A 26,640-nucleotide genomic window follows, 5' to 3' on the forward strand; every position below is an offset into this window, starting at 1 on the left:
GTTAGGAGTGATCTTAACCTCGCACAACACAGGGGTTTTTGGTGTTTTTTTTTAATCGAATTCCTTGTGATTTTTTAAAAAAACAACAACAACCTTGCCATTGCTTTATATTTCAGTGTTCTGTCTCTTGTGGTCGAGGGCATAAACAACGAAATGTTTACTGCATGGCAAAAGATGGAAGCCATTTAGAAAGTGATTACTGTAAACACCTTGCTAAGCCAAATGGGCACAGAAAGTGCCGAGGAGGAAGATGCCCCAAGTGGAAGGCTGGCGCCTGGAGTCAGGTGAGCAACGCTTCTCCTCTAATGACTGCTTCCTTACCTGGGCCACCCGTGTGTTGGCTTGTTTCCCTGCACAGTTTTGGTTTTTCAGAGGGGAGCTCGGGGACAGGGAGGGAGAAAATCTTTATGGCAGGATACTCACTGGCCATGGGACCGTGGGCAAGTGGCCTCAGCCCTGGGCGCTTTGGATAATACCTCCCAGAGGATGGCTGTGAGGATTAATTCTAAGTGGTGGTAGAAATGGAGGTGTCAGCTGTCTAGGATAGAGTAGCCCCCCAATCCTTTGCTGATGGCATTTTTATAATCACTGGCCACTTAGAAAACCACTCATTCAGATGCCAGTAAGGTTGACTATGGTCATTTGGCATGAATTGGGTCTGAATTGACCTTTGAGGTTCTTAAAGGGCTGTCAGTATAAAGTATTAGAGAGTAAGAGTATTTCCCTGCCCATCAGCTTCTATACAAGAGAGGTGAGGGACAGAGAGGGCATTCTCTGTCATTTCCTAGCTATACGGCCTTGGGTGATGACTTCGTATAGCTCTTATGAGGACTTAATGCGATAATGAATGCCGCGTACTTAGCTCAGTGGTCTTAAATCTAATAAGCTCTCAAGAGTAATATTTTGTTTGGATGTGTGCGATGTGCGTATATCCAATGAGAAAGGGGAGGTGGGTAAGTACCCAAGAATCTGTTTACAGTTAGACTCTACTAATTCTAAACATTTGGTAGCCTAGTTAGGAACTGGATGTGAGAGTTTCCCTGTTGAATTTAAGAGGACATTTTAGAAGCTTCTCTTTACCAAGAACAATTGATGGGTGGACCAAATTAGCTTCAAGTCTAATCCTTCAAGTAGACCTTGTCACTCCACACGCATACATTTCCTCAGCTAGGCTGAAGGTACTTCACTTAAAAGTAATAAGGCCCAGTTTCTTTTCATAGATTCTGCATTTCATGCTGCTCTTTCTCCTCATTTATTTGATTCAGTGAGGTTTTACTGAATCTGTGGTCCTCCTGTGCAGTGGAGAGGTAGGCAGACAATCCTGAGAATCAGTGGAAGACCAGGTGCAAGGTTGGAAGCCTCTGGAATGGATTCTTTCAGGGCCTGGATCTTGATTCCTAAGACCCCTGAGAAGCTTTGCACAGCTGTGTTAACATGGGGAGGAGCTGAGAATCCTCCATTTCAACATGACTCATGGAAAATTCCGCTAGAAAAGTGAATTTTTCTTAAATACCCTGAGCTGTCACCATTGTCCCCCACACCTCCCAACCATGTTCCCCTTCACAGAGATAGAAAACGTGACCTGCTTCGTCCCCCAGCAAAGTAGCCTCAGCCCTCTCGAGGCCTTTATCATAATGATCATGTTTTGGTTTTGGTTTTGGTTTTGTTTTGGTTTAATTTAACCATCAAATTATCTGTGCCCAGCCAGAGCTAGTTCCTCCTCTGGCTTCCTTCAGGGATCAGATTTAGGCAGCATTTCATCCTGGTCATCCTTAATGGTTTGTCTAAGTGACTATTGTCATCTCTAACTTCCAGCCCTTTTATTTTTGGAGCTATTCAATTCATGTAAAAGCCTGCAGCTAACATTATTTAAGATACCACACTAATTAACTTGTCCTCTTGTATACTTCCATGCTCTGTTAGTTTTCGTTATGTTCCCCAACGTCTACTTATCATTTGCATCTTGTCCTGAATATTAAGTTTAGAGCACTTAAATGATGCTCATTTTAAAGGCCAATTCATTCAAAAAAAGGATTTAAAAAAAAAAAAACTTTCTCCCTTTATTGGTAAACACAGAGTGAGTTTGACTCTAGTATCCTGTGATCTTGATGGGAAGTCTCTAATTGCTCACAAAGCTGGGATGATTAGTTTTGAGCCCTTGGGGTTTTTTCAAACATAAGGTAATAGGATTATCAGAATGCCTCCCCAGAAAAGACTGCACCTGTTCAAAATGATTGCTTAGAAAAGTCTAGTTACCTTTGAGGAAAATGCAAGTAAACACAGTTATGTAATGGTCTGTGGCCAACTTTTTAATGTTCTGATTTGATTTGTAGAAATGAATTATAAAAGCAGGCAAGACAAGGTGCTGCATGGGTAAAATCCAATTTGTGCAAATTAGAAGCATACCTAAAATACCCAGTGGTTGATGGAGAAAGACAGTCTGCATGATTAAAGATTATTGGTTTACTAACGATCCAGTGGTAAACAGAATTATTCCCTAAGGTGGAGATATAAAGCAAGAGTAATGATTATCCATTTGCAACAATACTTAGAAGATTTCACACCTACCTGGTCCTTTTGTTTTCTGCTGGTAGCTATATTCTAAGTTATCTCATCTTCAAGGTAGGAAGAATAATGATCGCAATTCTTCATCATGTCAAAATGTCTGATGATAGAAAGACACATAGAATTTTGGGAGAAGAAACTAGTATAGCCATGCTAATCTTCTTAGTCTCTCCCTCAAAATTGGTGTTTTGAGGTTTAGAGTGGAATGTTTCATTTCTACATCCTTTGAAAATCTTGAGTTTGTCAAGAAAATTTTCATCCTCACAAAAGTTTGAAAACATTTTTTCCCAAAAGTCTGCATTCAATTTGTTTATTTTTATTGAGAGCTGAGGGATGAAATTTTAAGACAAAATCAGCATCAGATTCTTATTCAGCTTGATGAATGTGGGGGCTCTGTAGTCCTGTGATTCAAAAGCATTTCAGAGTAAAAAAAAAATGGAGATTAGAAATAAACAGAATAAATGATCAGATTAGAATGAAAGTAACACATCATCATCATTCATCACTCATGAATTCATTCAATCCGGAGATGCCTGTTTATTTTATCCTTTAACGTCTCTGTCATCAGGATGGCCCTCACAACCAATGGAATGCCCTGATTTAATCATTCTTGTTTTCTTTCTGAGTGATACAGAAAGTAACACTGTGTCTTGGACTCACTGATGTCTTAAATTCGGGGAAATACTTAATTTTTTTCCCCACTAATTTTTTTTCAATTTTCGTTTTTTAAAATTGAAGTACCGTTGATTTATAATGTTTCAATGCTTCAGCAAAGTGATTCATTTATACATATATATAAATCTATTCTTTTTCCAGATTCTTTTCCATTATAGTTTATTATAAGATATTGAACATAATTCCTTGTGCTATGCAGTAGGCCCTTGTTGGTTATCTATTTCATATATGTTCATCTCATACTCCTAATTAATCCCTAATTAATTAAAAGCCTTTCAGTGCTCATGCCAAAATGGAGACTTGGCAAATTGCATTATGAACCTACCAGCCATTTTTGGTTAGGACTTTTCTTGTAATCACAATGAGAGCGGCTTGCATGTGGTGTCTGGTTCTGAAGTATTCTGCAAGTGTTTAATGGAGAAACGTGGCAAATGTGGAGCATGTGTCCTTTGCGACATCAAGGAAACCACGTGCACACAGTCAGCAATAAGAACTAGAGTTACGCTGGTGATTCGTGCTCTCCGCTGTTTTGTTTGTATTTGAACTGCAAGCACTGATGTTGAATTGTTTGAACGCAGGCTTTGCACCCACACTCTTGCTGACGTAGTACAAAAGGCTGCATCCTATTAGCACCATATTTTAAAACTGGGAGCCAAATTCTAATCCACAGCTTTGATATATTGCCTAGCTTTGATTTATTGTCTAGGATAGAATCTACTGGTTTTTTTTGGGGGGGGGGTTGTTTTTGCTTGCGTTAGGGTAATGATCTCGGTTCTTTGTTTTACTTATTGGTGGAGTACTTAAAAGGTTTATTAAGACTATGAAAGATATTTTATGTAGACTTAGCATAGAACCAGGCTCTCAACTGGGAGTGATTCTGTACCTTTTGGGACATTTGGCAATGTCTGGAGATTGGCAGTGGAATGGAAATGCAACTGTCTTCTGGTGGGTAGAGTTCAGGGATGCTGCTAAACTTCCTACAATGCGCAGGACAGCTGCCAACAAAAAAGAATTGCTAGGTTGAGAAACCCTAGAGTAGAGCCCGGCATAGTAAGTGCTTACTTAGTAAGCTTCCTATTATTGTTACCTGTTATTTATTAAAGTTGTTTCATATCGTTATTTTTCAAGCTAATCTCTCCTTTAAATACTGTCATGGCCATAATTTCATCAGTAATACTGAAGAAAGTATGTAAAATTCTTTCCAGGTTTTCACATGTATATTACAATTCCCCAAACATCAGAAGTTCCATAGAGTTTCTTTTTATCTATGGAAGTAAGCATCAAGTTTCCCCCTTTAAATCGGTGAGTTCTGCACACTAGCATTGCACAGTAGGGGGTACAGAAGGATGAAACACAGCTTCCTGCTCAGTAGTTTGGAACTAAAAACATCTACTTTCAAACTTGCACAAATAGACTGCCGTGCAGGAATGATAGCGGTGGTTGGGGGGAGACATTAATAGAGACTGCTCGACCTTTTTCTTCTGCAGACTAAGTAAAAGTTGGACTAAATAGAACAAGAAGAATTAAGCACGCACATGTGCACACACCACCACCATCGCCACCTCCAGGGTCATGCAGAGGTCTTTCTGATGCTGTTTTGTTCGTGGGGTTTCTGCACAAATCTCTCAGAATTCACCACACAAGCCTGGCTGGCTTTGTATGCAAAATGTTGCCTCCCCCAAGACAGCTTAGGAAGAAAAGTCGAACACAGAGAACTAACTCTAATGTGGCGCACTTCATTTTAACAAAGATTACCGTGGATGCAGTATTCACAGAGGCAGGGTTCATACCTTGCTGTGCATAGGAGTCATGTTGAAACCTTTGAATGTGTTAACTCAAAGCTGGCTTTGACATTATGAAAATCAGAAGCCACAACGACATGGTGTATAATTGAAACTTCCTCTGCCTTTATTTGCGTTTTGAAAAATTATCAAACATTGTGGAAGTGATTTTTAAGATTGGATCCTCATGGCTCTTAATACCTTACCCATAAGTAATAATTTACTCAGTAACAAACAATAGTATCAAAAAGAAATTTCGTTTACTTAGAGCCTGAATAGTGTACACTCTAAAATTCTTTACCATTTTTTCCTTTTTCTTTAGCTTGCTAAAGCATTATGAGATTGTGAACCTATATCAGCCCTATGCCAAACCCAAATTTGTTTACTTAGTCGTTCTTATTTTTCCTTTGTTATTTCCATTTGGATACATTGTTCCAGAAGTGTACTGTTTTCTTTTTAAGATCCCAGATTCAAATAGCCAAAGGGTGTTTTCGGTTGTTCGTTGCCAATGACGATGATGATAAGTTCTGTCATTCATGTGCTAACTCTCCCATATTGTAGTTCATTCATTTCCAGTGTAATCAGTGGGAAATACACATGTAATTCCCATAGGTATTAAATGGCCATCCTCTGTAGATGAGGCAATCACTTGTGCTTAGGCACCCTCTCATTCCACCCAGGACATAATGACTTTAAAAGTCTGGTTTCTTGTGGGTCACAAACTCATTCAATCCAATTAATACAATTAAACCCAAACAATAGTAGCTGTGTTGCTCCAAAATATTTCCTTCTCTTCAGCTAGCTTTGATGTGAACATTTAAGCTCCTGCCTGGCGTAGACTCATCTGAAATGATATGATTTCCCGAGCTGCCCTCTAAACACTGTCACCTATTTTTTTTTTAATCTTAAATGGAAATAAAATTAATATGCAGGGAAATTCATCAGGGTCTGCTTTCTAATAGCAAATTCCCATTAGCCTTTGAATAAGATGAATCCTGCTACAGGTTAATTGGACAAGACTCTTTGTCTAATTTGAAAGCGTGATTCTATTCTTTAAGAAGGCTTCCTCTCAGGAATATGGCTTTAATACATGTTAAGCTTGTTTTCTCAGTCAGACAAATGAATGGAGGCTGCGCTATCACAAAAACTTGGTAATAATTTTCAATACCTGAGTGAAATAACAGGCTGTTCTTTCCAATCCAATGTCGCTTTAGTTTCTGACTGTCAAAAGCTTAATAAAATAATTCTTGGCCTGCTCAGAAGTGAGATTATGAAACCCAGCAATGAGGGAAACCATTAAAAAATTAATTTAGGGGAAAGTTAATTGCAGATTAATACGGTGTTTTGCAGCTTGGTCAACAAAATGTTTCAGCCTGATTAACAGTATTTTTCAAAGGCTGAAAACACAACCCCCAAGGAAATGGTTTTTCTTTGTCAGCTTTTATTTTTCATATATGCATCTGAGGTTGTCAATAAAGACACAACTACTTTAACGAATTCCATCGTTTTAAACAAAATTCTCCCATCTCCGGGAATGGGAGCAAGAGAAGGAAGAGACTGGAGAGAGTAATTCTACTTACAAGGCCCTAAAAGCTTCAGTAATTTACTCTCCTTGAGTTATACTTTTAATCTGCCAAGAAATTCTCTTGTACAAGACCTCTGTCCAATTTTCAAGAACCTCCAATCTTCCAGGATAGAAATCATTTGGGATTTTCATTTCACATGACAGCACTATTTCTAGCTTATACTGAATGTTTCATAATGACCTCTTAGCCTTTTCAGTCGTCCAGCAGTTTTGTTAACTTCAGAGATTCCCTAAAACTTGAGGCTCTTCCTCGCTCGCCGGCATTGATAGGCAGTGAGTTTGCAGATTTAAGACATTATCCTGGGGCCCCTTCACTGGAGACTGGGAAGCTTTGAAAGTCGTTGGATTAGGAATGCGTCCCCCATCCTCTCTGTGACCCTCTCCACCCCGATGATCACCCCCTCCCCCAAACGACCCAAAGCTCCCACTTACGCACTCTCGTCTTCTCAGTGCTCAGTGTCCTGCGGCCAAGGTGTGCGGCGGAGAAATGTGGGCTGTCAGATGGGAACGCACAAAATAGCCAGAGAGACCGAGTGCGACCCGTACAGCAGACCCGAGTCGGAACGCGCCTGCCAAGCCCCGCTGTGTCCGCTCTACGCCTGGAGGACCGAGGAGTGGCAAGAAGTAAGTAGAGCCAGGAAGTGGGCACCTGCCAGGGCTTCCGCTCAGCCCCCTTGCTATCATCACATCCGTTCCCCTGAGAAGCCCTCCAGCACGGTGACAAGGCTGGCTCTGTCCCAAAAGGTCTGCTGTCAGACGGCCAGCAGTTCGCACTGACCCGGGTGGGAGAGCTCCTCCTTTTTCTGCCATCCCTGTGCCTGTGTTCTTGAACGTTCCGAATCTGGCTGCCTCCAGAAAAAGTTTAACAGGCCTTGGGCCAAAGGCATAAAGATAACTTTCACAGGAGGAGGGGAGATGGGAGAAATATTTTAAATATGTGGGTTCAGACTTGGTCATTCTGTATGAGTTCAGACAGCCGCTAGGCAGACTCTAGGTAGGAACTACTCTGGATTTCTGCCTCCTTCCGTGACTTTGTCTGTCAGCTACAAGGCAGGCATTCATTGAAATCCTGATTAATTAGTGAAGGATTTCCAACATTAAAAAAAAAAACCAAGGGCATCTGAAAAACTGCTCCGTTGATGCAGAAATGGACAGACTTGTTTTTCTCCTGCTCCAAGTTAATGTCTAGTTAAAGAAAACAGTAAGCGTCCTTGGGGAACCGTCTGGCTGGCAAGGGTAGGACATTAGTAGTAAAGAAGATTCAGTTGTAGAAAAGGGGGGAAAGGATATTGAAAAGCAAAACCATATCTGCTGACATTGGAATGAAACAAAGTACAAGCCGTCAAAGGTTCGGAGCTGTGAATAGTAAGACAGGAATCTCCCACCAGGCGTGGTTTTCAGAACAGGGGGAATACAGTGCCTGGCACTGTGCTGAGTTGCTTTGTGGTCATCACTAGTCAAAATGGGTATTATTATTATTATTATTGTTATCCCATTTTGCAGTCAAGGAAACTGAGGCTTGGAGAGCTAACGTCATTTATCCAAGTGTCACATACCTAGCAAGTAGAAGGAGCAAGGCTTGATCCTAAGTTTATTATCATAGCCCGTTATGAGATACTGCAATTGCATTCTTTTTTGTTACACAAATGTTGATGGCAATGCTATTTCTCCCCCATTTTTATTGAGATATAATTGACATAAAATGTATTAATTTTAAGTGAATTTTATGCTGATGTGATCTATGTATCTATTACAAAATGATCAGTACAGTAAGTATAGTTATTGTTAATAACAACCATGTTACAGTTAACTTTGATCACCTCACAAAGTTACAGATTTCTTTTTCTTGTGTTGAGAGCTTTTAGGATCTATTCTTCTAGTAACTTTCAAAGTTAATGCACGGTATTGTTAACTGTAGTCACCCTGCTGTACATTACATCCCCTGGACTTACTTATCTTTCTGCTGGACCTTTGTTACCTTTTGACCACTTTTACCGGTTCACCTACTCCCCACCCCTCACCTCTGGCATCCACCAACCTGTTCTCTGTACATTCATTTTAGTTTTTTGTTTTTTTTCAGATTCCATATATAAGTGAGAACATGTAGTAGTTGTCTATTTATGGCACTTAGGATGATGCCCTCAGAATCCATCCACAGATGGCAAGATTTCCTTTTTCTTTATGGCTGAATTATATTCGTATATGTATATATATGTGTGTGTGTGTGTGTGTGTGTGTGTATCACATTTTCTTAATCTGTTTATCCATCAGTACACACTCAGGTTGCTTCCATATCTTGGTAATTGTAAATAATACTGCACTGAGCATGGGGGTGCATGTATCTTTTCAAGTTAGTGATTTTATTTCCTTCGGATAAATACCCAGGAGTGGAATTGCTGGATGGCATGGTAGTTCTGTTTTTAATTTTTTGAGGAGCCTCCATACTGTTTTCCACAATGGCTGTACCAATTTACATTCCCACCGACAGTGCACCAGAGCTCCCTTTTCTCCATATCCTTGCCAATATTTGTTATTCCTTGTATTTTTGATAATAGCCATTCGAACAGGTCTGAGGTGACATCAGTGTGCCTTAATGGTACCAGAAGGGTAGGGCCTGGACTTTCAGATGTAGAGCAGAATAACTGGAGAAGAGAAGAATGCTCTTTCCAGGCATTCATATCCCATTTGGTTCTGCCCTAGAAGCACCATGTTGTAAAAAAGAGACCATTCAATGTGTGGCTCTGAAAAGTTGACTTCAAATCTCTGGGCTCCAGTTAGCGCATCTGCAAAATGGGAATTATATGGCAGACTGTGCTGAAGAGTGATAGTGACGATTATCAGATTAAGTGAGGGATTCAGTGCATTGTCTAGCACATTTTAGCCCTTCCACAAATGCCACTTCTCTTTGATACTGTGGACTCCTAATGGAGGGTTCCAGTGACAACCAACACTTCAGTTTAGCTTCTGTATCATGATGATGGGCTTTTAAAAATCACTCGCCAACTTTGGGCTAGTTATTTAGCTTTTCAGTGCTCGATTTTACTTACTTTAGAATTCTTATGCTCATAAGGCTGAGTTTTTTTTAAAAAAAAAAAGCACAAGTTTTTTATTCTTTTGAAAATTACTATCATAAAAAAACTTACTTATTAATACTATTATAATCTGACATAGGAATTTACTTACAGCTGCACAGGTCTTTTGATCAAACTTGAATTGTGAGTATGTGGGTTATACATCTCTTAGCTTTAAGGAGTAAGTCTCCTAGGCCTTGCAAATATTCTTCTTTTAACCTTCACCCAGAATACTCTCTTTCCTCCCTAGTACCTCTGTATCACAGCAAGGCTGCCCAGCTCCTTCCCTTGTTTCAGTGACCTTTGCTCAGCCTTCAGGCCTCAATCGAGATGTTGCATCCTTTCAGCAGCCCTTGCTGATTGTGCCCTCCCCATGAATCATGGGGTCAGATGACACACCCTCCTCTTACCTCTTATATCACCCTGAAAATACTCTTGCTGTAATGGTTAGCACTCTGAATCCTTGTGCCTGTTTGCCTTGTCTATGTTATCAGCTGTTTGAGGTCAGAAAGCAGAGTTTCCCCCAGCATTTAGCATAGTACCTACAACATTGAAGACACTTGATGGATGAATGAATCTATGAATGAATGAATGAATGAACAAAATAATAGTTGGGTGGAGGGAGGGAGGAGGGGCAGAGAAGAAAAAGAAAGACATTATAGAACAGTGCTTGCTACTTGATAGCCTTTCTTGTTTAACTCTTTAGAATCACGGCATTCTAAAATGTCTTTGAGAACAATCAGACAAACTCTGTTTTTCCTGTAAGAACAGCTGTTTTACTTTCTTGTCACATTGCCATGGACAAGTTGTGCTCAGATCTGTCTGGCCTTTGTCGAGCTGCCCACCCCATGGCTGTTTGACCCAGTGCAGGGACATGAGCTGTTCTGATATGTACTTGGAGTCACAAACTTACTGAGATCAACTGGAGAATAATTCTCAAGTTCATTTCCTTAGCACAGAAAAAGTAGTAATGAGCTATAGGTCCTTGGTCAGTTGGGTACAAAGATTTCATGAAGTTTACAATAGGAAGTGATCAAGTTTTGATGTGATGTGTGAACAAGGGCCAGATAGTAACTCTTATTTTTTTTTTTTTTTTAGTTTAATTGAAGTATAGCCAGTTACAATGTGTCAGTTTCTGGTGTGCAGCATAATGACCCAGTCATGCATATGTATATGCATATATTCATTTTCATATTCTTTTTCATTCAGTTAGTAACTCCTTATTACTCATTTCCTCATTAATTTATTCAACAAATCTTTTCGAGCACCTGCAAAGTGCCAGGCGCTAGGCATTAGATGTATGATACAAAATGTGAAATTGCTGTGGTGAGACTGTCTAGTGAGAGAGACAGAAGATAAGCAAACGATATGTTATATGAAATTGCCATTGTGAAAAATGCTGTGGTTGAAAAAAAAAAAAAACCCAAGGTGCTGAGATAGAGATAGAAAGTAAGGGTGGTTGGTCTCTAGGGTAGTCGAGGGGGAAGAGCAAGAAGGGGTGATTCTAGGTAGAAAGAGGAAGGACAGAGTCCAGTGTGATTGTGGACAAAAGGATAGCATGTTGTGAGCAGAGCAAGCAAAGGGACCAGAAGGCTGAAATGAGGTTAAACCCGCAGGATCTCCTGGGTTATGATGACCTCCGTTAGCTGGGGCAAGGGCTTGGATTTTCTCCTAAGTAGTATAGAAAATTTACAAGCCTTTCATGACCTGTTCTCTGCCCCCCTTCTGGAATCCCCATCTCAAACCAAAGGCTTTTTTTCTTTTAACTTTTTTTTATTGAGTTACAGTCATTTTACGATGTTGTGTCAATTTCCAGTGTAGCGCACAATTTTTCAGTTATACATGAACATACATATATTCATTGTCACATTTTTTTTTTTGCTGTGAGCTACCACAAGATCTTGTATATATTTCCCTGTGCTATACAGTATAATCTTGTTTATCTATTCTGCATATGCCTGTCAGTATCTACAGATTTTGAAATCACAGTCTGTCCCTTCCTACCCCCCACCCCCTTGGCAAACGCAAGTTTGTATTCTATGTCTATGAGTCTGTTTCTGTTTTGTTATTTATGTTCTTTTTTTTTTTTTTTAGATTCCACATATAAGCGATCTCATATGGTATTTTTCTTTCTCTTTCTGGCTTACTTCACTTAGAATGACATTCTCCAGGGACATCTGTGTTGCTGCAAATGGCGTTATGTTGTCGTTTTTATGGCTGAATAGTATTCCATTGTATAAATATACCACACCTTCTCTATTCTGTCATCTGTCGATGGACATTTAGGTTATTTCTATAACTTGGCTATTGTAAATAATGCTGCTATGAACATTGGGGTGCAGGTGTCTTTTTGAAGTAGGGTTCCTTCTGGATATGTGCCCAGGAGCAGGATTCCTGGGTCATATGGTAAGTCTATTCCTAGTCTTTTGAGGAATCTCCATCCTGTTTTCCACAGTGACTGCACCAAACTGCATTCCCACCAGCAGTGCAGGAGGGTTCCCTTTTCTCCACAGCCTCTCCAACATTCGTCATTTGTGGACTTTTGAATGATGGCCATTCTGACTGGTGTGAGGTGATACCTCATTGTAGTTTTGATTTGCATTTCTCTGATAATTAGTGATCTTGAGCATTTTTTCATGTGCCTATTGATCATTTGTATTTCTTCCTTGGAGAATTGCTTATTTAGGTTCAAACCAAAGGCTTTAACAACCCCAAACTGCTAGAGTCACTTCCCTACCCCACTTCCCCGTAACAGCCACCTGCAGCCATGCATGCTGAGCCCCTCCTGAGAGTGCCCTCATCTCTCCATCTCCCCCGTGCCTACTTAACTCAGCTCCACCTCTTCTGCCACTGCCCAGGCACCCCTTTCAACATTGTGGGAATCCTAGCCCCTGGTCCTTCCTCTTTCCCTGCTGTCACAGCTGATGGCTGCTACCTGCATCACACTGTCTGTTACGAAAGTCAGACCTGCTCACACGGCCATTCTAGGCGGCCCTGAGTGTAAACCTCAAGGGTCACCAGTTAGCCAGTCTTGACACATGGACCCCAAGCTGGGAGGAGCAGCCACCCAGGTGTCATAACAGAGAGAGAAGGGGAGTAGGAAGATGCCAGGGCTGTATCCCTGTGCCCAGCACAGACCGTGGCACGTAGCAAACAGGCAGACCTCATTTTCTTGTGTGTTACTTTATTGCACTTTGCAGGTACTGTGTGTGTTGGTTTTTTCAGGTTGGTTTTTTTTGTTTGTTTTTTGGGTTTTTTTTTTTTTACAAATTGAAGGTTCATGGCAACCCTGAGTTGAGCAAGTATGTCTGCACCATTTTTCTGACAGTATTTGCGCATTGTGTCTCTGTGTCACGTTTGGTAATTACTGCAATATTCCAAAATTTTTCTCTATTGTGTGTGTTACAGTGATTTGTGATCAGTGATCTTTGATGTTACTACTATTACACACTGAAGGCTGAGGTGATGGTTAGCATTTTTTAGCATTAAATTATTTTTAAATTATGTACATTGTGTTTTAAGACATAATACTATTGCACATTTAGTAGACTGTAGTATAAATATAACTTTTATATGCACTGGAAACCAGGAAACTCATATGACTCACTTTATGGTGATACTCATTGGTGGTGGCCTGGAACCAAACCTGCCATGTCTCTGACGTCCACCTGTATTGGTTGAATGAGGGAATGAATGAGTTACGAGCTATCTCCATAGTATAATTTCTGCCTTTTTCCCTTGCAAGTATACTCTCTGGGGGTAAAGATGTCCAAACACCATATACCTGACTTTTACAATGAACCAGTTGGTAATTTGAAGATTGCTTTTTTCTTTTTTCATTTCAAACAACGTTAGATAAATGGATTTTGCACCTCCTCTTCCTTTTGACAAAAGACTGCATAGCAGATTCAGGACACACTGCTGTCAGTTTCTCCATTTGTTCTTTGACTGGTCTGGTCACCCACTTTCCAACAAGGTAGCCTGGCCCTAGAAAGGACATGACAGATTCTTTCATCCAGGGGGAAAATCAATAACCTTAAAAGGTTGAGCAGGTACATACAAAGTGCTTCTCTTCCCCCATGCTTAGGGCATCTCAACCAAAAAAATGCAAAGTAATTTGATCACAGTCTTTAAGGAAAGACAATGTCTACCCATTGCATTTAATGACCCTTTTTAAACCATCACCCTGCGGCCAGCCAACCTAGCTAAATAAAATAGTACCTTAAAAGTTTATTTTAATCTTCCTCACCCGCAAAGCTTAAAAATTTATTCCCCCCCCCCCCCGTTAATTTCAGCACGTTTCAAGGCACACGTGGCCAATGAGATAGTGGGCAAGCTGCCCAGGTTAATGCAGGGTTGTGATATTTGATTTCTGAATTACAGCCTGTGCTGAAATTGAGAGGCTGGTGGTGTGACTTACACACTTGGTATAGTTTTTTTCTCAAAGCTATAATGAAATTTGAAAAAAAAAATCTTTTGGAAATTAAAATAAGGTTAGTTGAGCTCTCCCACTGTTTTTCAGAACATTCTAGATTATATTCCAAGACAGAAGAAAGAGTCATAAATCCTCGGTGGGTGGGAGAAGGGATTTTACTGAAAGCTGATAAAATCCTATAGGGTGGGCTGGATTTGCTTTCTGATTACCCAACCCCCGTGCTCTAGTTAGGATTTAAAAATCCATGAGAAGAGCCATGCTAAGTGATTTTCAGAGCTGCTGTTAACTAATTTCAAACCACTGGGCAACTCATTTATTTACTTAGTATAATTTTTCTTACAGTTATATTCAAGGTAAGGTTTCCCAACTCCCTTTTCCACCATTAACAAAATAGTTTTATGGCAGTTAACCATTAAGACCAGGGGAGAAACACTTAGCAAGCAGAAAGTATTTAGTAATCCTTGCTTTTCTGCTCTAAACTGTTACTTATTGATACAGATTAAAGCCCAATGGATCAGTGAAAATGAAAGAGAGCACTGGAAGGTTTAGAGCAGGTTGGCTGCTCAACAATCCTGGTCGTCTCTGAGTCACCTCCGTCCTGATTTTCTAAGGAATTACTTTTTCTAGGAGGAGTTAAGTGTATCTTCTTCATAGATCTACACATCACAGATTAACCATTGTTTTGTTTTGTTTTTGTAACATTCGGTGGCTCTCTAACTCATTCAGTGCTTTTTTTTTTTTTTTTTTTTTTTTAACAAAGGAACAAAAACATTATTCCTTTACGATGGTTCCCAGCATTCTCCAGGGAAAGAGAAACCCCCAGAACTCCTGAGCCAGGACTGAGCTAGTCACTTGGCTCAGCCAGACTCCGGCACTGGTGGGAGGAGGTTTGCTCCTCTGTGCTCATTTCACACTGTTTCCTATTTGTCTTTGTGCTCCAGAAAAATTTTGAATGATTCCACACTCTAGACGTTGAGGTTTGCTTCCAAAGCAGCAGAAATTTTGAGTTAAGTTTGCAAATGATAAGGGATGACCAGGACACACCACACATCCCTGTTGCTTTCTGAGAGAGCAAAGCAGTTCACGCAGGCACAGGCACACCAGATGACCTGGCATTTCTACCCCTAAGGATACACCCAAGAGAATCAGAAGCAGCTGTTCAGACTTGCCCAAGACTGCTCATAGCAGCACGCTTCATAATAGCCAAGAGATGGCAACCCTCCAAATGTCCATTAACATTTGAGTCAACAAAATGTGGTACATCCATACAATGGACTCTTCAGCCATAAAAAGGAAGGAAGAACTGATCCACGCTCAACATGAAAGCACCTTGAAAGCGTGATGCTAAATGAAAGAAGCGAGACACAAAAGGCCACATATTACATGATTCCATTTCTGTGAAACACCCGGAACAGGCAAACCCATAGAGACAGAATCACATTGGTGGTTGCTGCAGGCTGGGAGGAAGGGGAAATGGAGAGTGACTGTTTAATGGGTCGAGGGTTCCCTTTTGAGGTGAAGAAAATGTTCTGGAATTACATACTAATAATTGCACAACATTGCCAATGACTAAATGCCACTGCATTGCACACTTTAAAAATGGTTAAAATGATGAGTTTTATGTATATTTTATTACCTGAAGAAAAAGAAGAAGAAAGGCAAGAGACATCTCAGGAAGAATATGTCTCAGTTAAGCTGGATTCCAAACTCAGATGCCTTTGGGGTGAGGCAGGTAATAAAATTTGAAGGAGACATGTGAGAGGTAAAAAAGAGCATTGAGGTCCACAGCCCTCCCTAAAGAGACTGAAAGGAGAAAGTTTAAGACATTATGTGAACAGCAAGGGCTCACAGTATTTGGATAAGGATAAGGGGCAACAGGGTTTTGTAATCCCTGGTTGGAGGAGACCTAAGCTGTCCTTGACACAGGTTGGTTACAGTGGCTTTCTAACATAGATCTAGAGCCTTGGAATGTTGGGTGACACACATGCTGTCGCTACGACAAGCTGTGGGAGACCTTTAACCACACTAATAACTAAGGTAAAACTTCTAAGGTGGGGTTTGCTTTTGGTTAAAGCAAAGAAGATGAGGAATTTGTAGTCAGCACAGAGATGATCCTAGAATGGCTCATAGCAGTTGCTCTGTTTTCCCCACTTGGTTTATGGAAATAAAAATATCTATCTCATCCACCTTCCAAAGAGATGGATGACCTGAGATAAGTTCTTTAGGCTAAGTCCCAGTTCATTCATCTGAAAAATGGAAATTAACGTAATGGCTAAATCTTGCTACCTAGCTGTCTACTTCTTTAAGGTCCATCTTTGCTACTAAAATTCAGCTCCTCTCTGAGGGCAGGAGCTATGCTATTCCTGTCCACTCTTGTTCATCCCAGGGCCTGACATTTCCTAGGAAGTTGGTGATTATTGGTTGAATGATTGAGGGATGAAATCAGTTCACCGTGGAGAAGAAAAGGCTGTCGGGGCCACAGGAAACTCTCCTCAAGTCCCTGAAGGGGTTATTTGAGGGAAATGAAATTTGTCCTTTATGCTCCCCTGGAATTGACAACTAGGACAAGAGGCTGGAGTCAGCAGAGATGATAGGTTTAGTTCCGTGTTATAAGATGAAATGGGCCACTCGGACGGGGAATAACTTCCCTGACTCTACAGGTATTTCAATACCCTTTAGCCCTGAGTTTTAAAGAGATTCAGTGTTTGAATGGATAAAGGCCTTAATGTCCTTTCCAAACCTGAGATTCATTTATTCACCTTTTCATTGCTTCACTCAGACAGCCACTTACTGAATGCTGATCGCTATGCCAGGAACAGTGTTGTTGTTACCAAGTCCAAGCTCATACTGCCCACTGCACGACAGGCCAATAAACTGAGAGATGAGGTGTTGGGCCAAGGAATAATAACTTTATTCAGAAAGCCAGCAGACCAAGAAGATGGTGGACTAGTGTCCCAGAGAACCATCTTACCCAAGTTAGAATTCACGTTTCTTTTATACTAAAAGGGAAGGAGGTGTGACTGGTTTTGCAAGTTTCTTGGTGCAGGAATCCGTTGTCCTTGCAGCTCCCTATGTCTGGTCACAATGTTCCTATAAACCTCCAACCAGACAATTGTTCTTTTCTGCAACTTTTTATCTTTATATGAATGGATAAGTGTTATGCCTTTAAAGGTCAGAGCCTTGAGAATAGGCTATAATGTATATTTCAGGCTGTAGGCAACATTCTTTTATGAAAGGTGCAGAGCCAGCATGACTAATTACAGGCAACAAAACACGAGGGGTAGATCCAATATGGAGTCAGGTTTGTTCTTCTCTGTTACATTGTTAAGTAATGGGGTAAAATAATGAGTTCTCTGATAATCCCTAATCTCAGTGATCTCCCAGTCTTAAAGGATATATAGACAGGAAAATAAGCTATTACACTAAGAGGATATGAGAAATCATCTACCATCCTTCCATTTCACCACCAGTTTTGTCTGTCTTTAACAGTGCACCAAGACTTGCGGCGAAGGCTCCAGGTACCGCAAAGTGGTGTGTGAGGATACGGACAAAGGTGGCGAGGTTCATGGTGTACACTGTGACATGAGCACACGGCCTGTGGATCGTAAGAGCTGTAGTTTACCTCCCTGCGAGTATGTCTGGATCACAGGAGAATGGTCGGAGGTACGATCCTGGGGATTCTGTAACTGCCTTCAGGTCAGCGATGGCCAGAGAGTAACAGAATGATGAGGGCAGGAAGGTGGGAGACTCACACCCACCTGCCAGTTCCACCACTGAGACCTGGGAGTTCTCAGACAAGTCCTTCAGTCTTCCTGGACCGGAGCCTTATGTGTGCAAATTGGGGGAGGTGCATGAGATGGTGTCTAACTCCCCAACTCTCAACTCTACGTTCTATGATTCACCTTGATGTCCTATTAGTATAATTAGCAAGGAATTATGACAAGGGCTGCAGATTCATGTGCTGCCTGTAGGTGCCTGAAGAAAGTATAAGAAAATGTCTTAGCATCAAGGAGGCAATAGGGAATGGTGGCGACTGTGACAAACTAGTACATGATGTATAAAGGACCAGGCTCTCTTCCACCCCAGCAGAGACTGTGCAGAAACATAGATCCACTGTTACCAAATCTGATGTCTTAAGAGAGGACAAAAGTAGAGACTTTTATCAAGATATCCTAATCTTAAAATGCAAACTCAAATTATTTGTTTAAAACATTGTATGGAGTAAACCAAATACTTTCATGGGCCAGATGTGGGTTGCCCATTTAACAACCTCTGATCAGAGGAACAAAATAATTTTCTATAATGTCCAAGGAATTTCAAGTGTCTGTTTTTCCTTATCTCCTCTTGTACACTACGTCTCCCTAGACACTTTTTATTTTTAACAAATAGTAATAATCCCACGATTATATTATGTTTTCAAACCTCATGAAATTTTGAAATACTGAAAGGCCTATAACCTTAACACCAGTTGTCCTTTGCCCAAAAGAGTTCAGAGATGTGAAAGGGGAGTATCTGAGCTCACAGCCAAGGTGCTTGCTGTCACTGGGGTCTCGTCAAAGTTTGACCGGGGAGCAAGTTCATGTTTTAATGGGATGAATGTCTGCATTTAGATGGTACGTGTGTTGGGTGGTTGACGCACGCACTTCCCTGTTGGGCCTGAAGTGTATCCCTCGTGGACGGAGCCCACATTCCTGTTGTTTTATTTAATCAGAAAAGTAATCCATGCTCAGGGTGAAACATGCACAGGGCACCAAAGCGTAAAGAGTCAGCAGTAAGGGCAGCCCTCCCTCTCCCCGCTCCCCTCCCCAGAAATGAGAGCCTCTTATTTCAAAACTCTGGTCTGAATGGATTAAGGAAGCCAGAAGCCGTCAACATTTTCAGGATGCTCTTAACAGCTACTAAAGAGTGTGTGTTCTGTCCAGTTTTTTTTTTTTTTTCTTCAGAGACACAGAGGACTCTGAATACAACCTGACCATACTGGGGGGTCAGTTCCGTCAGTAAATGCCAGTCTCCCACTGCCTCCCCCGTGTAAACGGACAGCGGGCTGCTTTTGCTCCTGGTTGGTCAGGGCAAAGGGTCTTAGCACTTGCCTTCTCCAACATCCAGCCTTGTTTACATTAGTACAGACCGAGACCGAGGCATGCAGGCACTGGGTTAGACACTCTAAAATAAGCCACACCTTGGACAGACAGCATTTGTAAGCCATCCATCCACACATGAAACACCTCGGACTAGCCTCACCCTGCCCTGGCTTGGCGTCAGCTGGGTCTTTGGGCGTTGGAATAGCGGCAGCCAAAGAATGATGAAATGTATGTGGGGTATTTCCAGGCCCCGAGCCAGCTGGAAGGGAAGGCCCAGGGATGTTGTGCGTGCCTGCAGCTGGGTCTGTTCCCTCGTCCCTCCAGGACCTCGTCAAGGGGACCATCCCCCTGGAAATGAGAGGAAAGCCACGTGGCTTGAACAACAGCTCAGGAGACACCAGGAAAGAGAGACACTGGCTTTCAGTAGTGAGTAAGAATGGATGGTGCCGCACCCCAGAAAAAGCAAAACACACCACATGCCGCATACTGTTTCTGGGGTTCATCTGGCTCCTCAAAGAGCCTTTGATCTCAAGAATCCCAGTACACTATCTTAAATTGAAGTAGCATTTTCACCGTGAATGGCCAGTTGTTTGATGATGTTGCCCCCAGATATCATCAAAACTAAATTTGTTGGTTGATTCAGTTTTATTTTTAAAATAATATATTATATAAAATATTTAGCTGGGGAGGTTGAATATAAAATAAAATCTTAAAAATAACCAATTAGCTGTCCCATCACAGAAGGGAGCTGACACACTAGTAAGATACTTTCTTCTTCTCCTTTTCTATATTGTCCTGATATTTTTAAATGCTGTATCCTTATGACCAAAGGCCTAGATGCCTGTATGATTTAGAGAAAGAGAGAGAAGTAGAAAGATAACATTTCAGTCTAGATACAGAGCCAGGGAGAGAGAAGGAAATTAAATATTGGGGCAGATGGGAAGGGAAACCAAAGAGTAGGGAACGAAAACTAGCCCCTTTTGGAGAAGTGCCTGGATTTCGCACTCAGGTGGTCTCTGGCTCTCTCTCCGTCCCACTTGGAAACTTCTCAGATGAGGTCATTGTGGGTTTGGAAAAGGATGATCTGTCAGCAGCATGTAAGGCCGTGGATGCTGTGAGTGGACCCCATGACAGCTGGAGCGCCTCCCCCCACCCCCTTCTGCTCTTGAAATCCAGAGCAGGGGCTCCAGGCGGCCCCACCCGCAGCGGGGGCCAAGAGGATGTAGTGCAAGCATTCGCTCCCGGAAGGCTCCCGGAGGGTTGCACGTCTCCCGTGCGCTCGGTGACTGCTGCCCGCACTGCATAATAAGCTAATAAAGTGAGGGCTTTCGGCCGCGTTGTCCCGGGGTCAGCGTTCGATGCAGAGGGTCAGGGGCCTATTGTGGCTGCCCCCAGGCCCTGCTCCAACCTCTGCTCCCAACCCCTCTCTTCTCAGTGTTCAGTGACCTGTGGAAAGGGCTACAAACAAAGGCTTGTCTCCTGTAGTGAGATTTACACCGGGAAGGAGAATTACGAGTACAGCTACCAAACCACCGTCAACTGCCCGGGCACGCAGCCGCCCAGCGTCCAGCCCTGCTACCTGCGGGAGTGCCCGGTCTCGGCCACCTGGAGAGTCGGCAACTGGGGGAGCGTAAGTAGATGACTGAGTGATCCAATCAGAAGGCTTTTGGATCTCAAACCCCATCTTAAACACGTCCTGCCTGAGCTGTCCTAAGTAACCGCCTTCCAGGAGCAGCTCGGACATTAGCAATCTTGAAATGGGCCGACGGGAAACGGAGGCTTCTCTGTGGCTAGGCCGTCTGGGCTGGTGCTTAGAAGGGGGGCCCTGAAGCCACACAGCCTCTGTCTCATTCCTGGGTCTGCCACTTCCCAATTGAATGACCTTGGACAACGTGCCAAACGTCCCTGTGTCAGTTTCTCACCTGCAGAACGGGTGCTTGCAAAGATGAAATGAATGAACACATCAAAAGCACTTGGGTGATAATGGTGAATTTTTAAGTTACATGTATTTTATCACCATTTAAAAAGCACCCAGAACTCTTGTCTGTCACTTCATACGGGTTACAGAGGCGTTAGTTGGTGTGGCTTCTGTTGCTAAGACGTCTGTAAGTTGTACACCAGGAATTCTTGGTTGCGTTAGGGCTCCAACAAGTCAGGATATTTTAAATTGGGGCCTCCCTGGAAAGTTGCCCCAGCCCCCTGGTTCCTGACCATGAGGCTTTCAGTGCAGCAGAGTGATCACACAACAGCTGGGACCAGTTGAAAGTGATCAGTGTTTGAGTCCTGGCTCCATCGTGACCTTCAACAAATTTCTTAACATTTGAGCACTGCTCTCCATCCTGTAAAATAGAATGATGCTTGTGCCACCTCACAGGGCGACTGTGAGCCCTAGATGAGAAAGTTGTGTATAGACATCTCATATGTATGAATACATACATAGGTACATATGTATAGATGTGTGTGTAGAAACCTGAGCACAGAGACGGGCCCACAGTAAGTGCTCAGTAGGTGTCAGATATTTCTTTTTGGCAACACGGGGTCCCGTATGAGCCCTCGGGCTCTGAGCTCCACACCACGAGGGGCCCATACCTCCGGGGTCCCAGAGCCACATCACTGAGCCCCGTCTCCTTACAGTGCTCCATGTCCTGTGGCGTCGGAGTGATGCACAGGTCCGTGCAGTGTCTCACCAACGAGGACCAGCCCAGCCACCTGTGCCCCGCTGACTTGAAGCCAGAAGAAAGAAGAACCTGCCACAATATCTATAACTGTAAGTCGACCCACTAAAGCCATCTTTCTGGAGCTCGAAGAACAGGTTTTGTTATTGATGTGTCTGCCGGCCCTTTTCAGAGATGCAGGATTTATTTTTAAGAGATCGGCCCCTTTGCAGATACCTGTGAGTGTGACTCGTGTAACTCATTCCATTTTGGTGGTTCGTGCCTTCCAGGCGAGTTACCCCAGAGCTGCAAGGAGGTGAAAAGGCTGAAAGGTGCCAGTGAAGATGGGGAATACTTCCTGGTCGTCACGGGAAAGCTCCTGAAGGTACACGTGGGGGCTCAGTCATTATTTCTTGCATGGCTTCAGAGCGGCTGTGGCTGGCACGGTCCCACTGCCAGGCCGCCCTCCATGGGGTACTCCTGGTCTGCCTTTCAGGTATTCTGTGCAGGGATGCACTCTGACCACCCCAAGGAGTACATGACCCTGGTCCACGGTGACTCTGAGAACTTCTCCGAGGTTTACGGGCACAGGTAGGAGAGCTCAGGCTCAGAAGAGCCCAGGTGCCCGGAGATCCTTGGAAACGCCTTTCCCCCGCTCACCGGAATGTTCTCTCTGTGACGTAGGTTGCACAACCCAACCGAGTGTCCCTACAACGGGAGCCGCCGCGATGACTGCCAGTGCCGGAAGGACTACACGGCGGCTGGGTTCTCCAGCTTCCAGAAGATCAGAATAGACCTGACCACCATGCAGATCATAAGTAAGTTCCGTGGGACGTCCTGCGGGGACATGTTCATCCATGTCTCCGTTCAGGCGGCGGCACATCCTGCCCCAGGGCTGGGCTGAGGCACTGAGGACATCAGGGAAACTGAGGGTCTAGTGATGACAGTCCTGGTCTAATCTGCCTGAGGCTGGGGGTCACTCCTTTTGATCACTGCTGGACCTGTACTTTCCCCAGTGCCTGGGAAGTGCCTCGCACGGAGAGATGCTCCATCAGCTTCGTGATGAATGAATGGAGCGGCTGGGGCGAATTAAAGGGGCACCATTGCGGTGGGGGATGTGAGGGCAGCATCTCCCAAAATATGACATTGAAATTGCCCCCTTAAGACCAGGTGGGAGTGAGCCCCAGGTATCAGGGTGGGCAAGGCAAAGGCAGGAGAAGTTTTTAAGGGAGAAGAAATAGCAGATACAGACCCCCAAGCTATGACACTCATGTAGCAACATTCACCACCCCCTCCCTGGGCTCCCACCAGCACGGTGTATGCATGTGCGCGCGCACAAACACACACACACACACACACACACACACACACACACACACACATGGGCACAAAACTAATTTTCTCTGTCGATTTACAGAAGAAAAATGGAGGACAGAATTACCTTTTTTTCAGCTCGCCTGCGTGTGGGCTGATTTCATAGTCTGGCCAATGCTGCATTGTTGTTAGGGACATTAATCATAGGAGTCATTAAAGACAGCTCACGTGTCCACGGTGTTCCCTGGAATAGAGGAGAAACAGAAATGGTGAATAATTAACTTTTCTTCATTAGCATGATTCCCGTAATATTGCCTTGCTTTCCTCTGGAGGTAGATTTAGCGTGATTCGTACCAAGCTATTTGTTAATTGCCTTCAGCTAGACTGATGAGGGCTAAGGGCAGGGGCTGCAGCCTCCCACTTAGATAACACCCAGCTGAGACCCGGGGCTTCTGCAGGCTGGAGCAGGCAGGGCCCCGGCCTTGTGGGATGGGGCACTCAGACTTCCCTCCCACCAAACTGCAGAAAGAGTAAGGTCGTCTTTTTTTCTTCCCAAAAGACAAAACAGAAAGCTGCCTCTGGTCTCCCATTCCACCAGAGTCTGCAAGATTCTCAGTCGGCCTCCTCCAGACCCCCCGCCTTCCCCATCTGCAGAACTGCTCTCAGGAGCTTCACGAGGGTTAAGAACATGAGCATTGTTTTCATTGGCTTTTTTCTTTTTTTAACTACAAGTAAACCCCAAACTTGAGAAACTGCCATTAATACTTTCAAGATGTGGGTTCCAGTTGCTCCACATTTGGGCAGTCGCAGTGCCAGGGCCCCGGGAGCTCTGGTGAGCCTTGGGGAGTCACTGCTGAGTAGCTGGAAATACTTTGCTGGCTTATTTCTCTCCTTGTCCTGCCAGCTTGGAGGCTGCTGTCTGCAGGAGACTCACAGTCATCCGATTACACTACATTTAAGTGAGGTGATTCACATGTTTGTTTATACAGGGATTGATTCCAAAGGCATCTTAAATCCCCCTTTGGCTTCCATACTGTGAGGGGACATCAGTGCTGGTAAAACGCAGGGATGGAGGCGCTCAGAACCACAGCTATAGTGGAAGGAAAGCATGTGCACCCGTGTATCTGTTTGCTTGTTAATTGTATTTCAGATTGGGTTTGTTTTTTTTTCCTGCCCTGTTCCCTCTTATTATTTCTCTAACTCTTCTTCCCTTCTGTCTCCTTGTGAACACCCTACCCCTTCCCGACCTCTTCCGCCCACTCTCACCCTTCTGCTCCTTTTAACCCTTCCTGCAAAACCCCACAGCCACGGACTTACAGTTTGCCAGGACAAGCGAAGGACATCCAGTCCCTTTTGCCACCGCTGGGGACTGCTACAGCGCCGCCAAGTGCCCACAGGTATGTGCCCCCGCACCCCCGCCACCACCAGAGATCCACATCCCACCCTGCCCCGGGGGACCCTCGGCCGCCTCCGTTCCTGCAAATCTAATTAGAACAGCTGCTCTGGAAGGCCATTTGGCCACCTGCATCCGCAGCCTCAAATGCTCACAACCTCTAATCCGGGCAGCCCACTCCTGTTTCGTAAGGAAATGAGCAGAGATACGTGCCAAACTTCCGCATTCAGCAAAAATGCCCTGTGAGAATGGTTAAAAAAAAAAAATTTAGAAACAAACTAGATGTCAGATGGCAAGGGTTTGGGTAAACAAATTACGATGTTCAAGTACAGTGAATAGTATACAGACCGTGACATGCTGGTAAATGGTTAATGGCTGGCTCTCCAAGGGAAAAGAGGAGGAAAAAAAAAAAAAAAAAAAAGCAGTGCCTTGTAGCATTTGCCCATTTTTGCAGTGTAAATTTTCTCCCCCGATCGATTTCAAGCCATCAGTATCTCAGAACTGTGTCACTATATGCAGACATGGGGAGAAAAGCACACAGTTGGCTCTCAAAATCCAGTCCAAGTGGATTCCAACATCCCACTGTCAGCCATTAAAAATGGAGTATTTCCTGATACAGAAAACCTGTCACTCCTCCTTCAGATGCTTAAATGCGCAGTGTTCAGACCTAGACTGGCAAAGTTACCCGCTGAATCGCTCCCCTGCAGAGCAGCTGAATAGCAGTCCTACCTTCTGCCGTTTCACGTGTCCTCAAAGGTGTGGCACATTTTGACTTGCCTTTTGGAACAGGCTGTAGTCATCACTCCTGGACTCATTTCACAAACCAGGGATCAGTCTTTGCAAGAAGCTTCTGCAAGGAGAAAGCACGACAGACATAACGACTTAGGTGCTTCTGGACGGGAGAACTTGGCCCCAGTTTATTCGCTGGTTTACACGGGGTGTTTACAAAGCTGTTGTCGATCTCCACGTCGGGATCTTGCCGCTTTGCTGGTGCGCCTTCACAAGTTCTAGGACTGGGGACTGGGCGATGCTCTGAATCCCAGGCACTGTCTCCCCAGGATGCATTTACACACAACCCCAGAGACCATCCCAAGACAAACACATCTGAATTTTCTTTTAACGACGTGTTTTCTCAGCCCCAAGCTTTAGAAAGTATTGCTAAACATTTTAGAGAAGTGAAAAGGAAGCTCTCAGGGGAGAAAGAAAATAAACAAAGGACAGAATGCTGAAAAGGGCCTTTTCTCCATTACCCAGGAATTGAAGACTTTTGAAGTGCCATTTCCTTAGAGCAGTTGATGACTTCAAACACCCCATTCACATGAGCTGCCTTTAACAGCTTATAGATTGGCGGGTCCTGCCTTTTTCAAAGGTCTCAGGATTTTCTTGCTTCGATATGCTCATCTTTGGGGGAAACTTAAGTAAATAAGAGGTAATTTGTGTTCAGTTATTTTAATAATTCATAGACAACTGAACTGAGTGATTTGCTAAACTCTGACACTAAAGAAGTTGCTCAGTGAGAAAACAGAAGCCAGTGAGAGGCTGCTTTGTATTTTTTCCAGCCCATTCTTCGAACCATATTGGATACTTTGAGAATGCAATTCCTTGGAAATTTATTGAGCACCAGCTATATTGATGAAGGATGTTGAGTTGTTTCAATCACTTTTCTAGGGGAAAAAATCTGTAGAAAGCAGGACTCGGCAAACTCCTTTCGAGCTCTGGCTCGTCCTTTGATCTACAACTGCAGAGAAATCAAAGCAGAGGGATGCTCTGTGTGGAAGTTCTGCTCTTCCTCATCATCCGCCGCTGATGCTCTGAGGATCTATTTACCCGTAAGGGTGGATTCCCCAAGAGCCCTCAACTCAAGATACAGCCAGAGTGTATTTTGTTAGCCTGATCACAGTGGATGCAGCATTATTCTTACAATACTGATGTTAATAGCACTGAGGGTTTACTCCACGTCAGGCAGTGTGCTCTGTGTTTCTAAATCAATGTAGCATTTAATTGTCTGTGGCAGCCTATGAGAATGACCCCATTTTACAGATGAGGAAACTGAGGCAGAGAGAGATTGAATAATTTACCCAAACCC

The 26,640-nt window shown here is 43.4% G+C and overlaps 1 protein-coding gene and 2 long non-coding RNA genes across 19 annotated transcripts in view; 1 reads left to right on the plus strand and 2 right to left on the minus strand.

Moving 5' to 3' along the window:
• Positions 1-7,182, minus strand: part of LOC105066574 (uncharacterized) — a 34,086-nt gene extending 26,904 nt beyond the window's left edge. For 9 of the 12 annotated variants that reach the window (XR_012499901.1, XR_012499906.1, XR_012499902.1 and 6 more), the window contains exons 1-2: positions 7,039-7,178; positions 2,569-2,665 (exon numbers count right to left, since the gene is read on the minus strand). This is a non-coding gene — a long non-coding RNA (uncharacterized LOC105066574). Of the gene's footprint in view, positions 1-2,568; positions 2,666-4,123; positions 4,236-7,038 lie in introns of all 12 variants that reach the window. The other 3 variants (XR_012499903.1, XR_012499897.1, XR_012499896.1) reach the window with 3 other exon arrangements.
• Positions 1-26,640, plus strand: part of ADAMTS9 (ADAM metallopeptidase with thrombospondin type 1 motif 9) — a 156,972-nt gene that overhangs the window by 114,158 nt on the left and 16,174 nt on the right. For 3 of the 6 annotated variants that reach the window (XM_074344524.1, XM_074344527.1, XM_074344526.1), the window contains 10 exons: positions 117-284; positions 7,057-7,230; positions 17,602-17,775; positions 19,518-19,619; positions 20,629-20,823; positions 21,828-21,960; positions 22,138-22,232; positions 22,344-22,438; positions 22,532-22,665; positions 24,467-24,558. In XM_074344524.1, coding sequence (XP_074200625.1) covers positions 117-284; positions 7,057-7,230; positions 17,602-17,775; positions 19,518-19,619; positions 20,629-20,823; positions 21,828-21,960; positions 22,138-22,232; positions 22,344-22,438; positions 22,532-22,665; positions 24,467-24,558 — 1,362 coding nt within the window. The remainder of the gene's footprint in view (positions 1-116; positions 285-7,056; positions 7,231-17,601; positions 17,776-19,517; positions 19,620-20,628; positions 20,824-21,827; positions 21,961-22,137; positions 22,233-22,343; positions 22,439-22,531; positions 22,666-24,466; positions 24,559-26,640) is intronic. The other 3 variants (XM_045514409.2, XM_074344529.1, XM_074344528.1) reach the window with 2 other exon arrangements.
• LOC123615964 (uncharacterized) lies at positions 7,237-25,173 on the minus strand. The gene is made up of 3 exons (XR_006723820.2): positions 24,479-25,173; positions 23,289-23,405; positions 7,237-13,664 (listed from the first exon to the last, which is right to left on the minus strand). It is a non-coding gene; the product is annotated as an uncharacterized LOC123615964 (long non-coding RNA).

The sequence above is a fragment of the Camelus bactrianus genome, chromosome 17, assembly GCF_048773025.1.
Source record: "Camelus bactrianus isolate YW-2024 breed Bactrian camel chromosome 17, ASM4877302v1, whole genome shotgun sequence".
NCBI classification, from domain to species: Eukaryota; Metazoa; Chordata; class Mammalia; order Artiodactyla; family Camelidae; genus Camelus; species Camelus bactrianus.